This window comes from Nyctereutes procyonoides, unplaced genomic scaffold (assembly GCF_905146905.1).
Source record: "Nyctereutes procyonoides isolate TBG_1078 unplaced genomic scaffold, NYPRO_anot_genome, whole genome shotgun sequence".
NCBI lineage: Eukaryota > Metazoa > Chordata > Mammalia > Carnivora > Canidae > Nyctereutes > Nyctereutes procyonoides.
Genome location: NW_026575043.1, coordinates 21,152,091 through 21,169,543, shown reverse-complemented (window position 1 = coordinate 21,169,543; position 17,453 = coordinate 21,152,091). Strand labels below are relative to the sequence as shown.

Sequence of the window (17,453 nt, the reverse complement as noted above, 5' to 3'; positions counted from 1 at the left end):
CTTGCCAAAGGGTGATAAATTGTGGAAAAGTGACAGAGGAAAACGTGCCTGGGCTTCTAGGGGCAGTAATCGTGGGAAGGTAAATATACAGGGGAAATGAATGGACAATAAAGGTTATTGTCAGGTTTATGGGGGTTATGTAAGTTTACACAGACTTAGGTCAGCATCATCTCCAGGGTCATTTCTGGTGATTAAGAGAGGGAAACGCGTTTATAAGTGGATATTTATTCTACTTTTACAAGGGAAAATTATGCCCCGCTTTAGGCAAAAAAGTGGAAGGACAGAGATCTTGAGCCTGTTGTCTTTAATTGCTTTTGAAAAATAAGCCTTTCGATGAAGTAGCATATTTGGGAGAACATATTCTTGTCCCCTTCACCTGAGTCCTATGAGCCATTCCGGTGGACTGTTGAACCTGAAAGGGCAGACTGTGGGGACCCCAAATGTGTAGTTGGCTGGGCCACAGAGGGATGGCCTGGGCACATCACTTGCAGCTAGCATCTGAGAGGGGGCAGTCCCACAGGAGTGAGGATGCTACATCCTCACAGGATCTGATGCTACATCCAGGTAGTTGCAAATAGACTTCAACTGTTGGTGTCAGAGAATTGGTGTCAGAAAGAACCAGAGAATCTACTAAGCTCAAATGCCCCAGGGGCACCTGGGCGGCTCAGTGGTTGAGCGGTTGAGAGACTCCCTTTGGCTCAGGTCGTGACCCCGGGGTCCAAGGATCGAATCCCCATTGGGCTCCCAATGCTTCTCCCTCTGCCTGTGTCTCTGCCTCTCTCTGTGTCTCATGAATAAATAAAATCTTTTTAAAAAGTGCCCCAAATGGGATTCATGATCTTGCCGTCCCTCTATTCCTTCTCTTGATGGTCCCTGTCCCAGGGAACCCTACTGCCTCTGGTAACTGCTCACATCTAAATCTTCAAGGCATCTCCCCTCCCCCCGCCCCCTATATGGGTCCATAAGCACTGCACGCTGGCTTCACCCCTAAATAGCTCTCAGATATGTCCACCCACCACGGTCACCATTCATTCCTCTTGACCTATGTATGATCACCTTTCATTTGAAAGACTGTGATAGTGTCCTAAGAGTCACACCCACAGTGCCTCTATCCCCCACAACCTGCTCTTCATTCTGCTTCCAGAATGAGCTTTCAAAACTTAAAATCTGGTTAGTCACACCTATGATTCAAAATCCTTCAGCGATTTCTCAACCCTCAAGGCCCCGAGCGGCCGGCCCCTTCCTACCCCTGCATCCTCAACGCTCCAACCTTGCGCCCTGCACGAGCCTGAGAGTGAGGCCTCCTTGCGCCCCACTCCTTAGGCCGCTCACCTTCCTTGGTCCCCGTCCTGCCGTGGGCACATGCCCTGGTGAGGGTAGTAGCCAGAGCACTAGCTCAAGATCCCTTCAGAATCCTTTTTTATCCTCCAAACAGTCTGCAAATTTTGTGTTTAACTCCATCATATATAAATGTTCACCGAAATGTAAACGCAACGTCGCCTCCTCCAAGGACGTGTTGCAAAAGGCGCACAGGCGAATCGGGGGCGCCTCGCAGGCTCCAGGTCGGCGCGCACCTGCCGCCTTCGGTCCTGGGCGCCGCGGCTCGGCTGCTCGGCTCGGCTGCTCGCGGGCCCTCCCGGCCGGACCCCCTGCCCACCCGCCCCCCCCCGGGAGAACGCGCGAGGTCAGCGTCCCCGACGCCCCGGGGCCCCGCAGGCCCGCTCCTTCCCCGGAGCCCTGGCTCTGCCCGGGCAGGTCCGCACGGGGGGCGCGCGCAGCCCCGAGCCGGCGCCTCACACCTTCGGGAGCACGGAGGCAGGGACGGCCCCAGCCCCTCGGGGGGCGCTGACCCGCTGCCGCCCCGGGGCCACCGGCTGCCACGCGGCCAAGTCGGCCTGCGACGCCCGGGGCCGCGCCCCCCGCCCCCGCCGCACCGCGCGCTAGGGCCCCGGGCGGGGAGGGGCGTTCCCGGGGCGAGGGCGGGCGCGCAAGGCCGGCCGGGGGGGGGCGGAGCGCGCAAGGGCCGGTCCCGGGGGGGGGGGGGCGGAGCGCGCAGGGCGGTCCGGGGGGGGGGGCGGAGCGCGCAAGGGCCGGTCCCGGGGGGCGGAGCGCGCGGGTCGGTCCCGGCCTGGGCCCCAGCGCGGCGGGCGGGGCCGGGGGAGGGGCGGGGCCGTGCGCCCGGGGCCCGCGCTAATGGCCTCCAGCGGCTCGGGGCGCGGCTCCCCGGGCGCCCAGGGGAGCGCGCGGCGGCGAGGTCGGGGCCCGGGCGCCCCGAGGTCCGCGAGCGCAGGCGGGAGGGAGCGCTCCGCCTCCCGCGGGCTTCCCTAGTCGCGCGCCGGCCCCGGGGGGCTTCCTGGAGGAGGCGACCGCGGGGCGGGACTGCGCTGCGCCCGCCGGGGCCGGGGCCGGGGCCGGGACCGGGACCAGGGACCGGGCCGGGCCGGGCCGGGCGGGCCCGCGGGCCGGGCGGGAGGAGGAGGAGGAGGGAGGCCCGCCCGCCCCGCCGCCGGGTGTCCCGCGGTCCGCGCTCCCCGCCCCGGGCCCTCCCCCGCCGCGGGCAGGCTCCGCCGCGAAGCCGGCCCCGCGTCCGCGCCCCCTCCCGCCCTCCACCCACCCGCCCGGGCCCGGCGGCCGCCGCTAAAACCCGAGGCTCCGGGGCCGGGCCGGGCTGGGCCGGGCCGCGCGCTCCCGCCGAGGCCCGACGGCCGCATGGAGCCCCCCGCCGAGGAGGACGCGGCGCCGCGGCAGCGGGAGGAGCCCCCGGAGGCCCGCGGCGGCCCGCGCCCGGCGTCGGTGCCCGCGGACCGGCTCCCGCCGGCGGCGCTGCTGCGGGGGGCGCGGCCGGGCGCGGGCGCCGAGGGCGGCTGCTGCGCCAAGTGCACGAAGCGGGTGCAGTTCGCCGACGCGCTGGGGCTGAGCCTGGCCAGCGTGCGGCGCTTCAGCGAGGCCGAGGGGCCGCGGGTGCCGCCCGCCGTGCTGCTGCGCCTCGGCGGCCGCCCCCCGCGCGCCCGGGCCCCGGCGCCGCGGCCCCGCCTGCGGCCGCTCTTCCAGCTCCCGGGGCCGGGCGCGGCGGCCGAGCGCCTGCGGCGGCAGCGCGTGTGCCTGGAGCGCGTGCAGTGCTCGGCCGCCGGGGGCGCGGCGGTGACGGGCTCGGGCCGCGTGCTGGGCTGCCCGGGGCCGCGGGCCGTGGCGGTGCGCTACACCTTCACCGAGTGGCGCTCCTTCCTCGACGTGCCGGCCGAGCTGCAGCCCGAGCCCGCGGAGCCGCGGCGGCCCGAGGCGGCGTCGGGGGCGCGCGGGGACGCCGAGCCGGGGCCGGGGCCGGAGCGGGAGCCGGGGCCGGGGCCGGAGCCGGAGCGGGAGCCGGGGCCGGGGCCGGAGCCGGAGCCGGAGCCGGAGCCGGAGCCGGGCGCCGAGCGCTTCCACTTCTCGCTGAGCCTGCCGCCAGGCCTGCAGCCCGAGGCCGGGGACGCCGCGCCGGGCGCCGCCGTGCACTTCGCCGTGCGCTTCCGCTGCGCCCAGGGCGAGTACTGGGACAACAACGCGGGCGCCAACTACACGCTGCGCTTCGGGCGCCCCCCGGACGCGCCCTGAGCCCCGCGCCTGCCCGCGCCCCTCCTCCTGCACGAAGGCCCTGGCCCTGCGCGCGGCCGCCCACCTCGGGACTCGCTTGCAGCCCTGGACGCGCCGTCACTTTGCTGCGGGAAGGACGCGCATCCTGGCGTCGCGCGGGGGCAGGCCTGCTCCTCCACCTCCCCCGCTCCGGGGTGGTGGGGGGCGCCTGGCTGGGCTGTGTCCTTGTCTGCCCCTTACCTGGGGTCTGGGTGTTTGCACAGCCCGGACATGATTTCCGTGGGCCTCCGTGTACACCTGCCCTTGAAAGAGTAAAGGCCACCTGCACGCCCTCTGTGCACACTGCTCTTGGTCCCGCAGCTCCTGCGCCGTTCGGGAGGTCTGGCTGGTCAGGGAGGGGATCTCCCTCGGCGGATCAGGCTGGCCCTTTCACGAGACTTAAGCAGTATTTATTTTCCACGTTTCCTTTTTTCAGTCTTCCCTCTCTGATGCGGAGAGGCCCAGATGGCCCATTCTTTAAAGCCTTTTGCAGAAGGCGCTTGGTGACTTGGAACACTAGTGGGCCTGCGGTCCCCGGCAGGGTCGCTGACCCTCAACCCCTGTGTGCAGGCAGGGCACATAACAGCCGCTAGACTTCTCTTGGGCCTTTAGCAGTCAGAGAAGTTGGGCTCTCAGGGGCTGGATGATGCGGGGCGAGGTCGGGTGTCTTTCTGTCCGGACTCGGAGCCACAGCGGGTAGTGGTGACCTGACAGAGGAGGAGGCATGCCCAGCAGGCGCATGCTGCTCAGAACCAGATGGGTACTCTCAGGCTGGACTTCTTCACTCACCTGCCGATGGCCCTGGATGCCAAGATGATGTGGCCCTGCATGAGCGGGGCTGGTCAGCATCCTGAGAGAGGACCCGATTTTCAACCATGCCGTGCTTAGTCTTTGGTAATTTGTCTGTCTTTGGTTGTCGTATTTTCTGGCACATGATTGCTACAAGCAGTTCACTGCGTCATGGTAATGTTTAAGGATGGATGGCTTCTACTGTTGCTTTTTAGGAACCAGGGTAGGCATTCTACGGCCCATGGGCCTAATTCAGCCTGAAATCTGTTCTCGTAGGGCCCGAGAGCTAAAAATGATTTTTACATGTTTAAACACTTGGAAAAATTCAAAGGAAGAATACGGTTTCGTGACACAGGAGAAGTGTGTGAAATTCAGATTTCGGTGTCCATAAATAAAGTTTTATTGGAACACAGCCATGCACATTCATTTACATATAATCTCTGACTGCCTTCCTCTACAAGAGCAAAGTTGAGTAGATGCAACAAAAACCATATGGCAAAAGCTAAAATATTTACTATATGGCCCTTTATGGAAAGCTTGCCAACTCTTGCTCTAGAGAAGTGTTTTTAACATATATGCTGAGAGTTACACTTAATAAAGCAGCTAAACTTTTTAGTAAGGTTTGCCACTTGAAATTAACCTCTTTTATTTAGAGGTAATACTGTTTCTATTACTTTCAGTAATCTTGATCAGAATAAACACGAAGACACCAAAGGTACAACTATTACTATACAGGGGAGGAGAATCTACTTGTCATCTTTCATCTAGGATTAATAATAAATCAGTACAGCTGAAATATAGCATCCATCCGAACTGACGTCAAGCTACCAAAACTGACGGATACATCAAAATGAGATGCATCAAAATGAGATGTCTTAAGCCATAGAAATATTTAGTTTAGCCTCTGCTTTGGAGACCTCCCTTTTGACCACGGCAGTATTTGCCAAAGGTAATTGAACTTGGGAAAAAATTTTTAACATAATTATTCGTGGGAAGCCATCAGAAGCCAATAAATTATAACTTACACTCAGAGTAAAGCAGACTAAAAAACAGTCACATCTATGAAATAATAACAATTCATACCTACTTATGAAAAAGCTTTATAACAGTAAAAATAAGCAATGATAAGAATTACATCATTTTTCTCTTACAAACATAACCAAGCAATGTCCCTTCCTGGGTTTGGTATACTATTTCTTTTTAAAAAGTGCATTATTGCGGGGGGATCTAGGTGGCTCAGTGGTTGAGCGTCTGCCTTTGGCTCAGGGCAGGACCCTGGGGTCCTGGGATGAGTCCTGCATCAGGCTCCCTGCGGGGAGCCTGCTTCTCCCTCTGCTTTTGTCTCTGCCCCTCTCTGTTTCTCATGAATAAATAAATAAAATATTTTTTTAAAGTGCATTATTACATAACACTAAGATAGAAATTTTATATTTTTTCTTATGTGTTTTGGAGTACATTTTAGTTGATAAGTATTGGTAGTGTACACAGCCTATAGCACAATTTGAAATGTCAATTCATATGATAATTATGAATTATTTTAGATTGTTTGGGATTATTTAAAATTACACAAGGATGAAATGAGGAGCCCGATAGCATGATCAATATAGAGATCCCCTTGTCTGGCATTCTTTAAAATGGTAGCCCTTCAAATCTGGAATAAAAAAAGAAATGGGTTCTAAAGAGGTGTGAAGAGCAAATTTTCTATTCCTCAAAAAAAAAAAAAAGACTTTCAGAAGTATATTTTGGAATTCAAGCAACTGATCTTTTAAAAGTACTTATTTCATAATATAACGAATGTCCAACCTGCCTTTTAGGTAAGGAAATCTAGCATTGCTGTCTCCCAAGTCATGGAGAATCGCTTTTCTAAGGTTCAGAATTTTGTAAGAGATTTGCAACAGCCCAGTCTGTCTGCCCGTGGTTGTAGCCTTTGCAAGTACTAGGCAATCTTCTAAATGTCAGTTTTATTTTATAAAGAGCCAAATTTTTGTAACAGACTGAGAACAAGTTTTATAAAGAAACGTAAGGAAGTTAAATAGGTTTTATTTTTGAAAAGGCGGTTTCAGAGGAAGGAGCAATACTGACCACACTAGGGAAGTATTTAAGAGTGTATTTCCCGAAGGGAACGAGTTTTTGTTCACACCCATGCCCCAAAGCAAAATTCCAAAATCCAGTTGTTATTGTTGTTGTTGTCTTCCAGGGCTGGCATTCTGGTGGAAGTGTAAGAGCTGACAACCATGCCCAGCTCCAGGGGTCCGAACTCCTTCCGCTCAGCTCAGCGACCGCCACTGGCCTCTACTAGAAGCTTCCAGCTTCTTCCTCATGGGCAGGTGGGTCCATGGGCCCCGGGGCCGGGGAATGTGGGATGAAACGTGGGTCCCCTCCCGAGGAGCTCCAGAAGCAGAGGCTGCGCTGTGGCAGTCTGTGGGGAACAGGGCTCCCCCCTCCCGTGCCCGAGGTGAGGCCAGCGTCCTGCTGCAGGGAGGGGGGCTTCCTGCAGCATCGGGGCGGCCCCTTGTTCTCCGGGGCTGGGGCTGGAGCTGGGGCAGAGCCACTTAGTCCTGGGACAGGTGCCCTGGGCCTCTCGGGCCGAGCCCTTCCCTGGTGACGCTGTGCTCCTGCGGCCCGGGCACCTGTCAGCTGGCGCAGAGCTCCTGCCTGGTCCACGCTGGAGCCGTGGGGGGGCCTGCACCTCGTTCCCTGGCCCCGCACCCCCCTTGCACAGCGGGCGTGCTTGCCTCCGTGCGAGGCCTTGCACCCCGACTCCCGCGCGTTCCTCGGGGCGCGTGGCTCGGAGCCGCCGGGAGGCCTGTGACCCGCGTCACACGCGCTGTCAGGAGCGCAGGGAACGGCCTCCCAGAGGAAATGGGCTGCTTTCCTTTTTTGTAGCATCGTGGAACTGAATCCAATGTGTATTTTTGATTCTCGCAATGGAGCACAGGTGTGCAGTTTAGAGGGAGCCCGTGACGTGGGGGAATTTAATCAGCCGCGGGCAGGGAGCTGTGGGCGGGTCAGCCTTGCACACCAGTCCCGGTGAGGCCAGGGCCAGGCCGGTCTTCCAGAGATCCGGGATGTGCTCGGTGTAGATGCGGGGGCAAAGGCCTGGGGGCAGGTGGCTCAGCCCCGTGGCCTCGGCTCTGCCTCCTGGGCGGGGTCCTGGTCACCCCGCACACCGGCCCACAGAGGGGAGCTCTTGTCCCTACATAGTAGACACGCTCCACCTGGTGATCTGCTGGGTTTTCATGCCCCACCCTGGACCCCCTTTAGCTGGTCGGGGAGATGACCAGAAGGCAGCCCGGGGTGGTCCTGTAATCCTCCAGAGGCCAGGTGTTGGAGCCCTAAACAACTTTAGGTTCCTTAGGATTTACACTTAATTTTGAATCTTTTGGGTAGACTCTGTATCTGCGTTTTGTAGAGTCTAGTCCTTTGACCTTGGCCGTCCCCGAGTGGACAAATTTTGGCCAGGGGAGAGCAGAGGCACATTCCAGCTGAATGTCGGTTTTGGAGATGGCAAAGATCAAGGGCTTACTTTTAAGGTGTGCTGCTGAGTTTTGCTATTGAATCTAATAGAATAGTTTAAGGCAGGAGTTCAGAGCCAGTTCAGCAGGGACCTCTACACACCTACAAACATCTCCGGTAAAGCAAAAATATTCTGGACTCATGTTTCAGACATTTAGAGAAATGAGACTAGTATTGTAGTTCCTGATTGTAGTCACTCATCCCATTCTCATGGGTGGTATCGCGCAGGTCCTTTGAAACTGTTACCCGAGGTCATTTCCTGAGGACAGTCAACGGCATCTTCATGTATCCTGGAATGGGAAATTGTGCCTGAAAATCTGAACTGAATAAACATGGAAAACAGGTAGTTTTTTTTTTTTTTTTTTTGGTGAACTAAGTTTGAAACGTTTCATCTCCACTTTGAAAAATTCATGAGCACATCCTACAGATGGCTTTTCCTGCAAATAGCTGTGCGCGTGTTGTGCTGAGGGAGCATCCACTCCACGGATGAGGAGTTTATGGTCGTGGGAAACCAGGTCTTTCGAGGGGCCACCTTGCAGTGCTCTCCGGAGCGCATGTACTTTCAGCTCCTTCCTCCACAGCTCTGAGTAAAAAACATCCTTGTTTTCAGGAGGTTATTCTGGTGTAATGGAACAGGTTACAGTTTCCTGGAGAGAGTTAGGTTTTTTTTTTCTTCTAATTTTACATTATTTAAAAAGAAATGTGAGTGTATATTCAGAACGACTTTAAATAGTCCAGAGCCTTCCATTTGTATATTTCTGTTGGGTTAAGGAGCCTCTGTTTAAGGAGCAATTGTGATTTTATGCACAGATTTGAGGCATGTTGTTTTGTGTGTGTGTGGTGTGTGTTAAGGTTTTATTTATTTATTTGAGAGAGAGAGAGAAAGAGAGAATGAGCAGAGGGGGAGGGACAGAGGGAGACGCAGACTCCCCGCTGAGCAGGGAGCCTGATGTGGGGCTCAATCCCAGGACCCGAAATCACAACTTGAGCCAAAGGCAGCCACTTAACCTACTGAGCCACCCAGGTGCCCCAGGCATGTGCTATTAATATTACATTTTTCAGCCAGAAAACCCCAAAGCTGATGTGTCCACTCAAATTAAGTGCAGACCCCAAGATTAGTGAGGTCTGTTGTTTTAGGATCATAAATCTATAAATCAAATTGAGTTTGAAGGTCCCAGAGATACCTATACATTGATATTGAACAGGTAATTGTGAACATAAGTGGATGTTACATTGCAAATGAATGCTTAACAATGAACTACACAACATGTTCTTTTGCAAATAATAACTAACAATACATATTTAGAAAGGTTTGTGAGATTCAATCCCTTTGTCCCCCCATTTCTTCAAATCTGAGTTAGCGTTTGCTTCTGTTCCTAGATCCTCTGTTATTTTGGACTTTGCGATTTACCCTCGAGTCATTAAAAATGAATTTACGCATCAGTCAACATGCCCAGAGAGACTACTTTTCTGGCAGAGGAAACAACAGCTTCAAAATGGGGTTGTACGAGCCTTGAGTTCTGGGGGTGAGGGCTGCGCTGCCCGGCACTACCGACCACCGACCACCGCCTGGAGCCGTGAGAAGGTCGGAGGGGATGACACTCCCACCTTGGGCTCAGGCCTGGGCCACCATTGTCCTCCCGCAGGCCCTGCAGCCTCTGGCCCGAGCAGAAGCGTGCTGCTGGCCACTGCGAGCCTTGGCTTTTGACTCTGCCCCTTCCAGGCGGTTCAGACAATCTCACAGACGCAGGCTTCACTCTCCAGATCACTATGTTACAGCCCAGGGGTTCTAAAGGGATTCAGCAACATTCTCTGTAGTCCGAAGAGTCCGAGGCGACGCAGATGCCTGTGGTAAGGGATCGATTATGTGATAGCAGAGCCCTGGGATTTGGGCAGGAAACTGATGTGCAGTGGCTCCTCCCTCTGTGAGTGGGGATGGAGTTGGCCTTCTGCGTGTTGGCCCAGGCCCCCCTCTCCCCATGGGGCCAGGGACACTGCCCGGGGGAGGGCTCCGGCTCCCCGAAGGAGGGAAGTTGGTGAGGTTCCTGCCCTGTCGGGGTGGGGGGTGGGTCTCAGAGCTGGAGCAAAAATGATCAACTTTTATTGGCACAGGGTCTGCCCTCCTTGGCCGAAACCAGATGGGGCCAAATGCTCCTTTATTAGCCAGACAGCAGGTACGAGAATGGGCCACTATTTCAGACAGTAGACTTTTATGTGATTCCATAGAAATTTTACAGTTCTTTCCGATAACGGGAGAGAAAATAACCTCATCAATTTCTGTCTTAAGATTTGCTTGAGAAATGTGCCCAGTGGGATGTTTGCGATGAGTAACAGATTTCTGTGAATGTGATTTTTGTTAGTGTTTATTTAAATAGAGAATTGTAGTCAAAACGCAGCCTTCATCTTTCTCCCTGATTTTTTTTTAAAGGCTAGTTATATTTTTGTGGTTTGAAAATGTCTTTTTTAAATTCTGAGGACTTAAAAAAAATTTTGTTTGCTGTGGTTATTTTTCTATATGTGTTAACATCTAAAAAAAAAAAAAAAAGAAGAAGTGCTGAACACCAAAATCGTATTTTGAATAAAGAATGTGAAGCAGTTTGGTACTTTAAAAGCTATCACTGAGTCTGGAAAATTTCTGGTGGTCACAATTGGGGCGCAGGGTGCTACTGGCTGTGCTGCCGAACATCCTACAACCACAGAGAATTGTCCGGCTTAAATCCTCACCGTGGATGTTGAAAAATGAGTTAGGCGTGTGGAATTTAAGAAACAAAATAGAGGATCATGGGGAAGAGAGGAAAAAGTAAAACAAGATGAAATCAGAGGGGGAGACAAATAATAAGAGACTCTTAATCATCGAAAACAAACAGGGTTGTTGGAGGGATGGGGTAGGGGATGGTGTAACTGGGTGATGGACATTTAGGAGGGCATGTGATGTAATGAGTACTGAGTATTACATTTGACTGATGACTCACTGACCCCTACCTCTGAAACCAATAGTACATTATATGTTAGTTAAATGAATTTAAATAAAAGTTTTAAAAATGCAAAAAAAAAAAAAGAAAAGAAAAATGAGTTAGGGGTACCTGGGTGGCTCAGTTAGTTAAGCATCTGCTTTCAGCTTAGGTCATGATCCCAGGGTCCTGGGATTGGCTCCCTGCTCAGTGGAGGGTCTGCTTCTCCCTCTGTCCCTACCCGGCCCCCGCTTGTGCTCTCTCTCCGTCCCTCTCTATCAAATTAATAAGTAAAATGTTAAAAAGAAAAAAAAGAAAAGCTTTGAGTTAGTGTTGTACCAAGATTGACTTCCTGGTTTTGACAAAATACAGTGATTATAAAAGAGATTATTATCAGGGAAAGCCGTGTACCAGATAAACGAGATTTCTCTGTACTATTTCTGCAATTTCTTGGGAGTTTTAGACCATTTCCAAATTAAAAAAAGTCATAATAATAACAAAATTAAATTAAGCCTTCAAAAAAAAAATCCCTATCACTGAGAAGTGTATAAAGCACTGTCAGCTGCTCTGGTAGGAGAGTACACTTCTTTGCCGGGGTTGGAGGCATGATGTGGGGAAGCCACGCGGGCTCCAGGGGAGCCAGGCCTGCAGCTGGCCCCAGCTCAGCCATCTGCGTGCTTTCAAACCCGTCCCTTAACCTGTGTGACTTTTCCTATATGTAGGATAGGGGTGGGAACTGCCCCCTAACCAGATTGTCTTGAGCACAAAGGGAAATGGTTTTTTTTTTTTTTATACAGATTTTATTTATTTATTCACAAGAGACGGCGGGGGGCGGTGCAGAGACACAGGCAGAGGGAGAAGCAGGCTCCATGCAGGGAGCCCGACGTGGGACTCGATTCTGGGTCTCCAGGATCACACCCTGGGCCGAAGGCAGGTGCTCGACCACTGAGCCACCCAGATGTCCCAAAGGGAAGTTATTTACAAAGTCCCAAGCAGACAGTTGGTTCTTAACATCTTTCTCTTTTCCTTTTGTTTTTTTTTTTTTTTTTTTTAAATTTTTTTTCTTTATTTACAATAGTCATAGAGAGAGAGAGAGAGAGGCAGAGACACAGGCAGAGGGAGAAGCAGGCTCCATGCACCGGGAGCCTGACGTGGGATTCGATCCCTGGTCTCCAGGATCGCGCCCTGGGCCAAAGGCAGGCGCCAAACCGCTGCGCCACCCAGGGATCCCCTTTCTCTTTTCCTTTTGATCTCTACCAGGTGGTTTCTACTGATTTCATTCTGACGGTAAATGTTGCCCATCATCCTCGGAATGTAGGAAGAATGAGCGAAGCTCCCAATGTGCTAACCCAACTGTTCTTGTCACCGTACTAAGCCAACAGGCCACTTGTTTCCTGTTGTTCACATGATAGGATGTACACTGTGTACGCGTGTTGTCGTAACATACACACCGCACATATATGCTCATCTGACGTACATCTTCGTGTTTCCTTGAGGCAGCTTCTTCCAAGGTGATCCACCCTGGGTTAAGAAACTACTTTTGGAAGCCTTCCTGTTTGGTGTTGTTGAAAACCCATTCTTTGGGACCTGTTTTGATTTTTGTGGCCACTCTCTTCTGATCTGCTTCCTTTCCCTCTAAACTGTTCCTTGTCAGCCCCTCTGGGACTGATTCTCCTTCTGCCTGCCACACAGTTCCCCGGAAATCCACCTTTAACTCTTTTTTTCTCTTATAAAGATGCTGAAAATTCTACTGGGGAAGGCAATATAGAATTCCTTTTTTTTTTTTTTTTTTAAGTAAGCTCCATGCCCAACTCACGGCCCTGAGATGAAGAGCTGCGTGCCCTACCGACTGAGGCCACCCTCCCCTCAGTCACCTCATCAGAAATCTATCCATTCTTTCAGCAAGAGTGGACGGAGCTCTTCTCATGGGGCCGGCACAGCCATGGTGTTGGGAGGTGAGGGGGTGAAGACATAGGGGGGAAGTGGTTCTCAGGGAGCTTGCATTCAGGCCAGTCGGGCCTTTATGGGGACAACTCCAAATCTACATCTACAGGCACCTTCTCTGCACTCATGCTCCCATCTTCCTTTCTTCTACAAACCCTAGCCAGCTCCACACACATGGGGAAGTGTTTTCCTCAAAAAAATCTGACCCCCCTCCCCCGAATCCTGGAGTTGGTTCTGCAAGGCGGGGGAGGGCTGGTAGGCCTGTGGCTCTGCCTCTGTTCCCCTCAGATGATCCTCCCTCAGCCCCTTTGCATCACCCCTGTCTCACATGCATGTCTCACATGTCTCCCAGAAGTGGGACTGCCGCATTGCAAACCTGTATCTGCTACGGTGGAATGCACACGGAGCCCTCTGACCAGAAGTCCCACAGATGTACAGATGTGTATATGCATGCACACCTAGAGGCACACAGGAGGAAGTTTCTAGCAGCGTTGTTCCTAACCTGGGAACCATGCCTCCCGCAGTCATGGGCAGCACATAGAGATCCTTACATCGTATCCGAGGCACGGTGGATGGATCGGCAAGAGCTGCAGGTGCACACATGCCATGCTGCATCTCCCTGAGACAGACCCCCCTCGAGCTACAGTTGTGGGCAGAACTTGTCTGTGGTGTCCTAACTTGTCAGTTATGTCTCTCTCTTGCTGAAGAGAAGGGCTGATTGATTTGGGAAGATTCCCACGGGACGTGATGCCGCTTGCCAGGACTAGTTCCCTCAGTCCTCACAACTGGCAGTTGGGGCCTGGGGAGGGGAAACACCGTTCCTCCACTCCTGGCCCCTGGATTTCTCCCTCGCTGGTGGGCTCTTGCACCCTCCTGTCTGCTGCCCACGGTGACCTGCTGGGTGGGCCGCAGCCGTCTGCCCACGTTTTCCGGTTGTGTGGGCTCCTGCACAAGTTCTGAGGGCGTCTCCTCTCACGGCAGCAGTGGGGGGCCACAACCTGGGCAGTGTGTACACTCTGCAGACTCACACTCACCTGGTGTGAAGGGTCTCCTTGGGAATAGGGATGTATTTGGCCCATTTTGACTCACACATTTGTAGACTTGGTCCCTGTAGCCTGCGCCAATAACAAAGATGCCGTTCTGTTCCTACAGGACCTTCGTTGGTCTTATTTCTCAAGTGGTACAAAGCTTGGGCCACTGGACTCCCCTGGGACTTCAACACGACTCTGGGAGAGACATATTATTCCGATTTTATAATTAAAGCAATTGAGTCTCCGAGAGGTTGAGTAATGCGCCGAGTAAGAGATTGAGCTTGGATGTGAATCCAGGACAGCCCGACCCGCATCCATTCTCTCGTCCGTGTTCAGCTACAACAAACACAAAGAAGACAACATACCAAGTTCATCCATAAGAAGCAAAGGTGGTTTTGCTCGGGTTCTTTCCTTCCTTCTGGGTCTAGGGACCTATCTAGGCCTCTCAGGGTGTCACTGGACATCTAGACCTCTTAATATCGGGACAAGAGGTCCACCTCCCTCTTCTTCCTACCTCCTGTCTTCAAAGTGCCAGTTACCTACTTCTGGGGGGAGAGAGAACCCACCTACTGAAAACCGTGAACTTGTGCTCTTCCACCCAGGTCCGGATTTCATTCAACAGCATCAGTCAATGTTCCAAACTGCAAGTTACAGAAACCAGCGCCAGCCAGCTGGAGCAAACAGGGGCGTCCGTCTGATGGATGTGGGGCTACCACGTGCATCGGAAGGCAGCTGGGCCTCTCAGGGCCACCAGAATCAGGAGGCTCTCTCTGCCTCCTCCCGCTCCGATCTGCTGCATTCGTCTCTCCCTGCAGACTAGCATCTCCTCTCCGTCTGCATGACGGATGGAAGGTGGCTGCTCTGCATCTTCCGAGTCTGTGCCCTCCAGTTCCAGCAAAGAGCCCAGCTGGAAATGGAACTCTCGTGCCTGGTTCTGAGTTTCTTTCTTTCTTCTTCTTCTTTTTTTTTATTGTTTTAATATTTTATTTATTTATTCATGACACACCCACAGAGAGAGAGGCAGAGACACAGGCAGAGGGAGAAGCAGGCTCCATGCAGGGAGCCCAACGTGGGACTCGATCCTGGATCTCCAGCATCAGGCCCTGGACTGAAGGCAGCGCTAACCCACTGAGCCACCCGGCCTGCCCCCTGGTTCTGAGTTTCTAAGAGAAAAAATTCGGCCCACTTTGGGTCAGACAGGGTATGCATCTCTGTTCCATTAGCTGCGGCCGGAAGTGGGGTAGGATTATAATGTGAAATGGTTGTCAAGAACCCCCGATGCCTGTTGGGGTCTCGGGAGGTGGGCAGACACCCCAAAGTGTCTCTACTGCAACACAGTAAAACACACAGTAATGTGAACCGCAGACCTACAGCAGTGCAGTGAGGTGTATGTCTGGGGACGTGAATTTGCCCCAAGGGAGACGTGTTGTTGGCCTACGTGTGGTTCAGTGAGAGGCAACCCCACCCTGCCAGTGTTTCAGGACCCAGCATTCCAATTATCTTTGCGTCACTCCTATTCTTTAAGTATCCCTTCGCTCATCAAATGTGTCACTTGCAAATGCCGTTTGGATTCATTCTTCCCTCTGGATCCAGTCCCTACCACGGCGCACCCCAGGCAGGCGTTAGACTGCATCTAAGTGACGGCGACAATTTCCCGGCTGTCTCCCCCAAGAGGCATCGTGTGCACCAGGCAGTTAATCTGCCGTGTCCCACCATCCCCTTCTTAACAGCTCTCTTCCCACCAAATAAAACTCAGGCTCCTTAGCCTAGAATTCACAGTTCAGGCAGAAATATTTTCTCCCTTTGATCTCCCCTCCCCTCCCGCTCCTAGCCCTGAAAGTAGGGCCCTCCTAGGGAACTTCCCCCTTAGACTTTGCAAAGGTATTTACATGTCTTAGGTGCTGTCAGTGAGCATATTAAGGGAAAAATCTCCATCTGGTTCATTTTTACATCCCCTAAGGTGTCTGATACAGTTTTTCTTTTTTTTAAGATTTTATTGATTTATTCCTGAGAGACACAGAGAGAGGCAGAGACACAGGCAGAGGGAGAAGCAGGCTCCTACAGGGAGCCCAATGTGGGACTCGATCCTGGGACCCCGGGGTCACGCCCTGGGCCCAAGGCAGGCGCTCCATCGCTGAGTCCCCCAGGCATCCCAGTCTCTTCCATTTCTGAAACCCTCCTCCAACAACTTGCTCCCTTCCACTCCCGCCGTATCACTTCTCATTGGGTCAGCTATGAGAGCCTCCTGATGTCACTCACCCATGGGTCCCTCCAGTCTGGTTTTCATACAGAAGCTACAACTGACTCATAACATGGTCACTTAACCCTTTTCTCTTAGACTGCCATCCCAACTCCTTGCCTTGGCTTCCAAGGGCCTTCGGAAAAGGTGAGGTCTCATCCCATACCACTGTGCTCCTTCTGGATGATTCTTTTTTTTGTTTTGTTTTTTTTTTAGATTTTATTGATTTATTCCTGAGAGACACACAGAGAGGCAGAGACCCAGGCAGAGGGAGAAGCAGGCTCCATGCAGGTTGCCCAGTGCAGGACTCGATCCTGGGACCCCGGGGTCACGCCCTGGGCCCAAGGCAGGTGCTCCACCGCTGAGCCCCCCAGGCGCCCCTCTGATACAGTTGCTAAACGAATGCTACAACACCTAAAGTTTGCTCGCTCATTCTGTATCACATACGGTTGAAGAACTTGATGTGCGGCTGCGGCACGCATTCACGATCCTTAGGGCCACCCTGTCAGGTGCGTAGGCAGTTAGGGCCATTCCAGAGACGGGGAAACAGAAGTTTAGAGAAGTTACTTACCTGGGATCTCGCTGCCAGGAAGAGGCGGAGCTGGAAGAGGAGAAGAACCAAGGACTCTCTGGGACGTGGGCAGCTTGGGGCCACGGTGTGCACCTGCCCCTTTGTCAATCCTCAGCCCAAGCGGCCGGGCCGAGCTGATCTGGCCCGGTGCGCTCAGCGTGCCTGCCTCTGCACGGCGCTCCCCATCTTCTGCGTCCCACTCGGGGGGCTGATTCATGCCCCAGGATCTCTCCAGCTCTCTCCAATCACGGTTCTCTTGCTCTCGTAGCCCGTCCAGCCTCTGGTCATTTTCCAGCTGTTCTCCATGTGTTTAGCTGCACTCCCCAGGCAATGCCCAGGCATAGGAACCCCGGGCTCACCCACAAGCTGCCTCTACCCCAGAGTGCTCACTCTTGCTTGCATACGTTTCGAACTTTCGTTTTAACCACATGCCTGTAGGGAAAACATCCAAAGCACAGTTACTGCAGGGTAAGCCAGGCGGGGATATCCCCTTTCTTTTTCAGCAGGGTCCAGGTTTTGCTTTGGGAATCTCAGAAGCCAGCAGAAGCTAGGGAGAGAGTTTTCATTTGTTTAAATAAACAAATTTATATTTATATAAATTTATATATATATATATTTATATATATTTATTTTTATTATTATTATTTTTAGTAGGCTCCATACCTGGCGCGGGGCTTGAACTCACAACCCTGAGATCAAAAGTTGTGTGCTCTACCAACAGAGCCAGCCAGGGGATCCCAAGAAAAAATGTTCAGTTCAGAAAAAATTGGAAACCTGTTCAGTCAGATACCGGGCTGGAG

At 53.3% G+C, this 17,453-nt stretch overlaps 1 protein-coding gene across 1 annotated transcript; it reads left to right on the top strand.

The window, feature by feature from the left end:
• Positions 1-2,623: 2,623 nt before the first annotated feature.
• Positions 2,624-15,213, top strand: PPP1R3G (protein phosphatase 1 regulatory subunit 3G). Its single transcript, XM_055323127.1, has 7 exons — positions 2,624-5,350; positions 6,599-6,728; positions 8,146-8,260; positions 9,298-9,768; positions 12,129-12,823; positions 13,165-14,232; positions 14,446-15,213. Exon 1 carries the CDS (start codon positions 2,710-2,712, stop codon positions 3,592-3,594), a length of 885 nt encoding a protein of 294 aa, XP_055179102.1. The 5' UTR covers positions 2,624-2,709; the 3' UTR covers positions 3,595-5,350; positions 6,599-6,728; positions 8,146-8,260; positions 9,298-9,768; positions 12,129-12,823; positions 13,165-14,232; positions 14,446-15,213.
• Positions 15,214-17,453: the final 2,240 nt, after the last annotated feature.

Coding starts and splice junctions, on each gene's coding strand:
- PPP1R3G (XM_055323127.1), top strand. CDS start 2,710: ATGGAGCCCCCCGCCGAGGAGGACGCGGCGCCGCGGCAGCGGGAGGAG.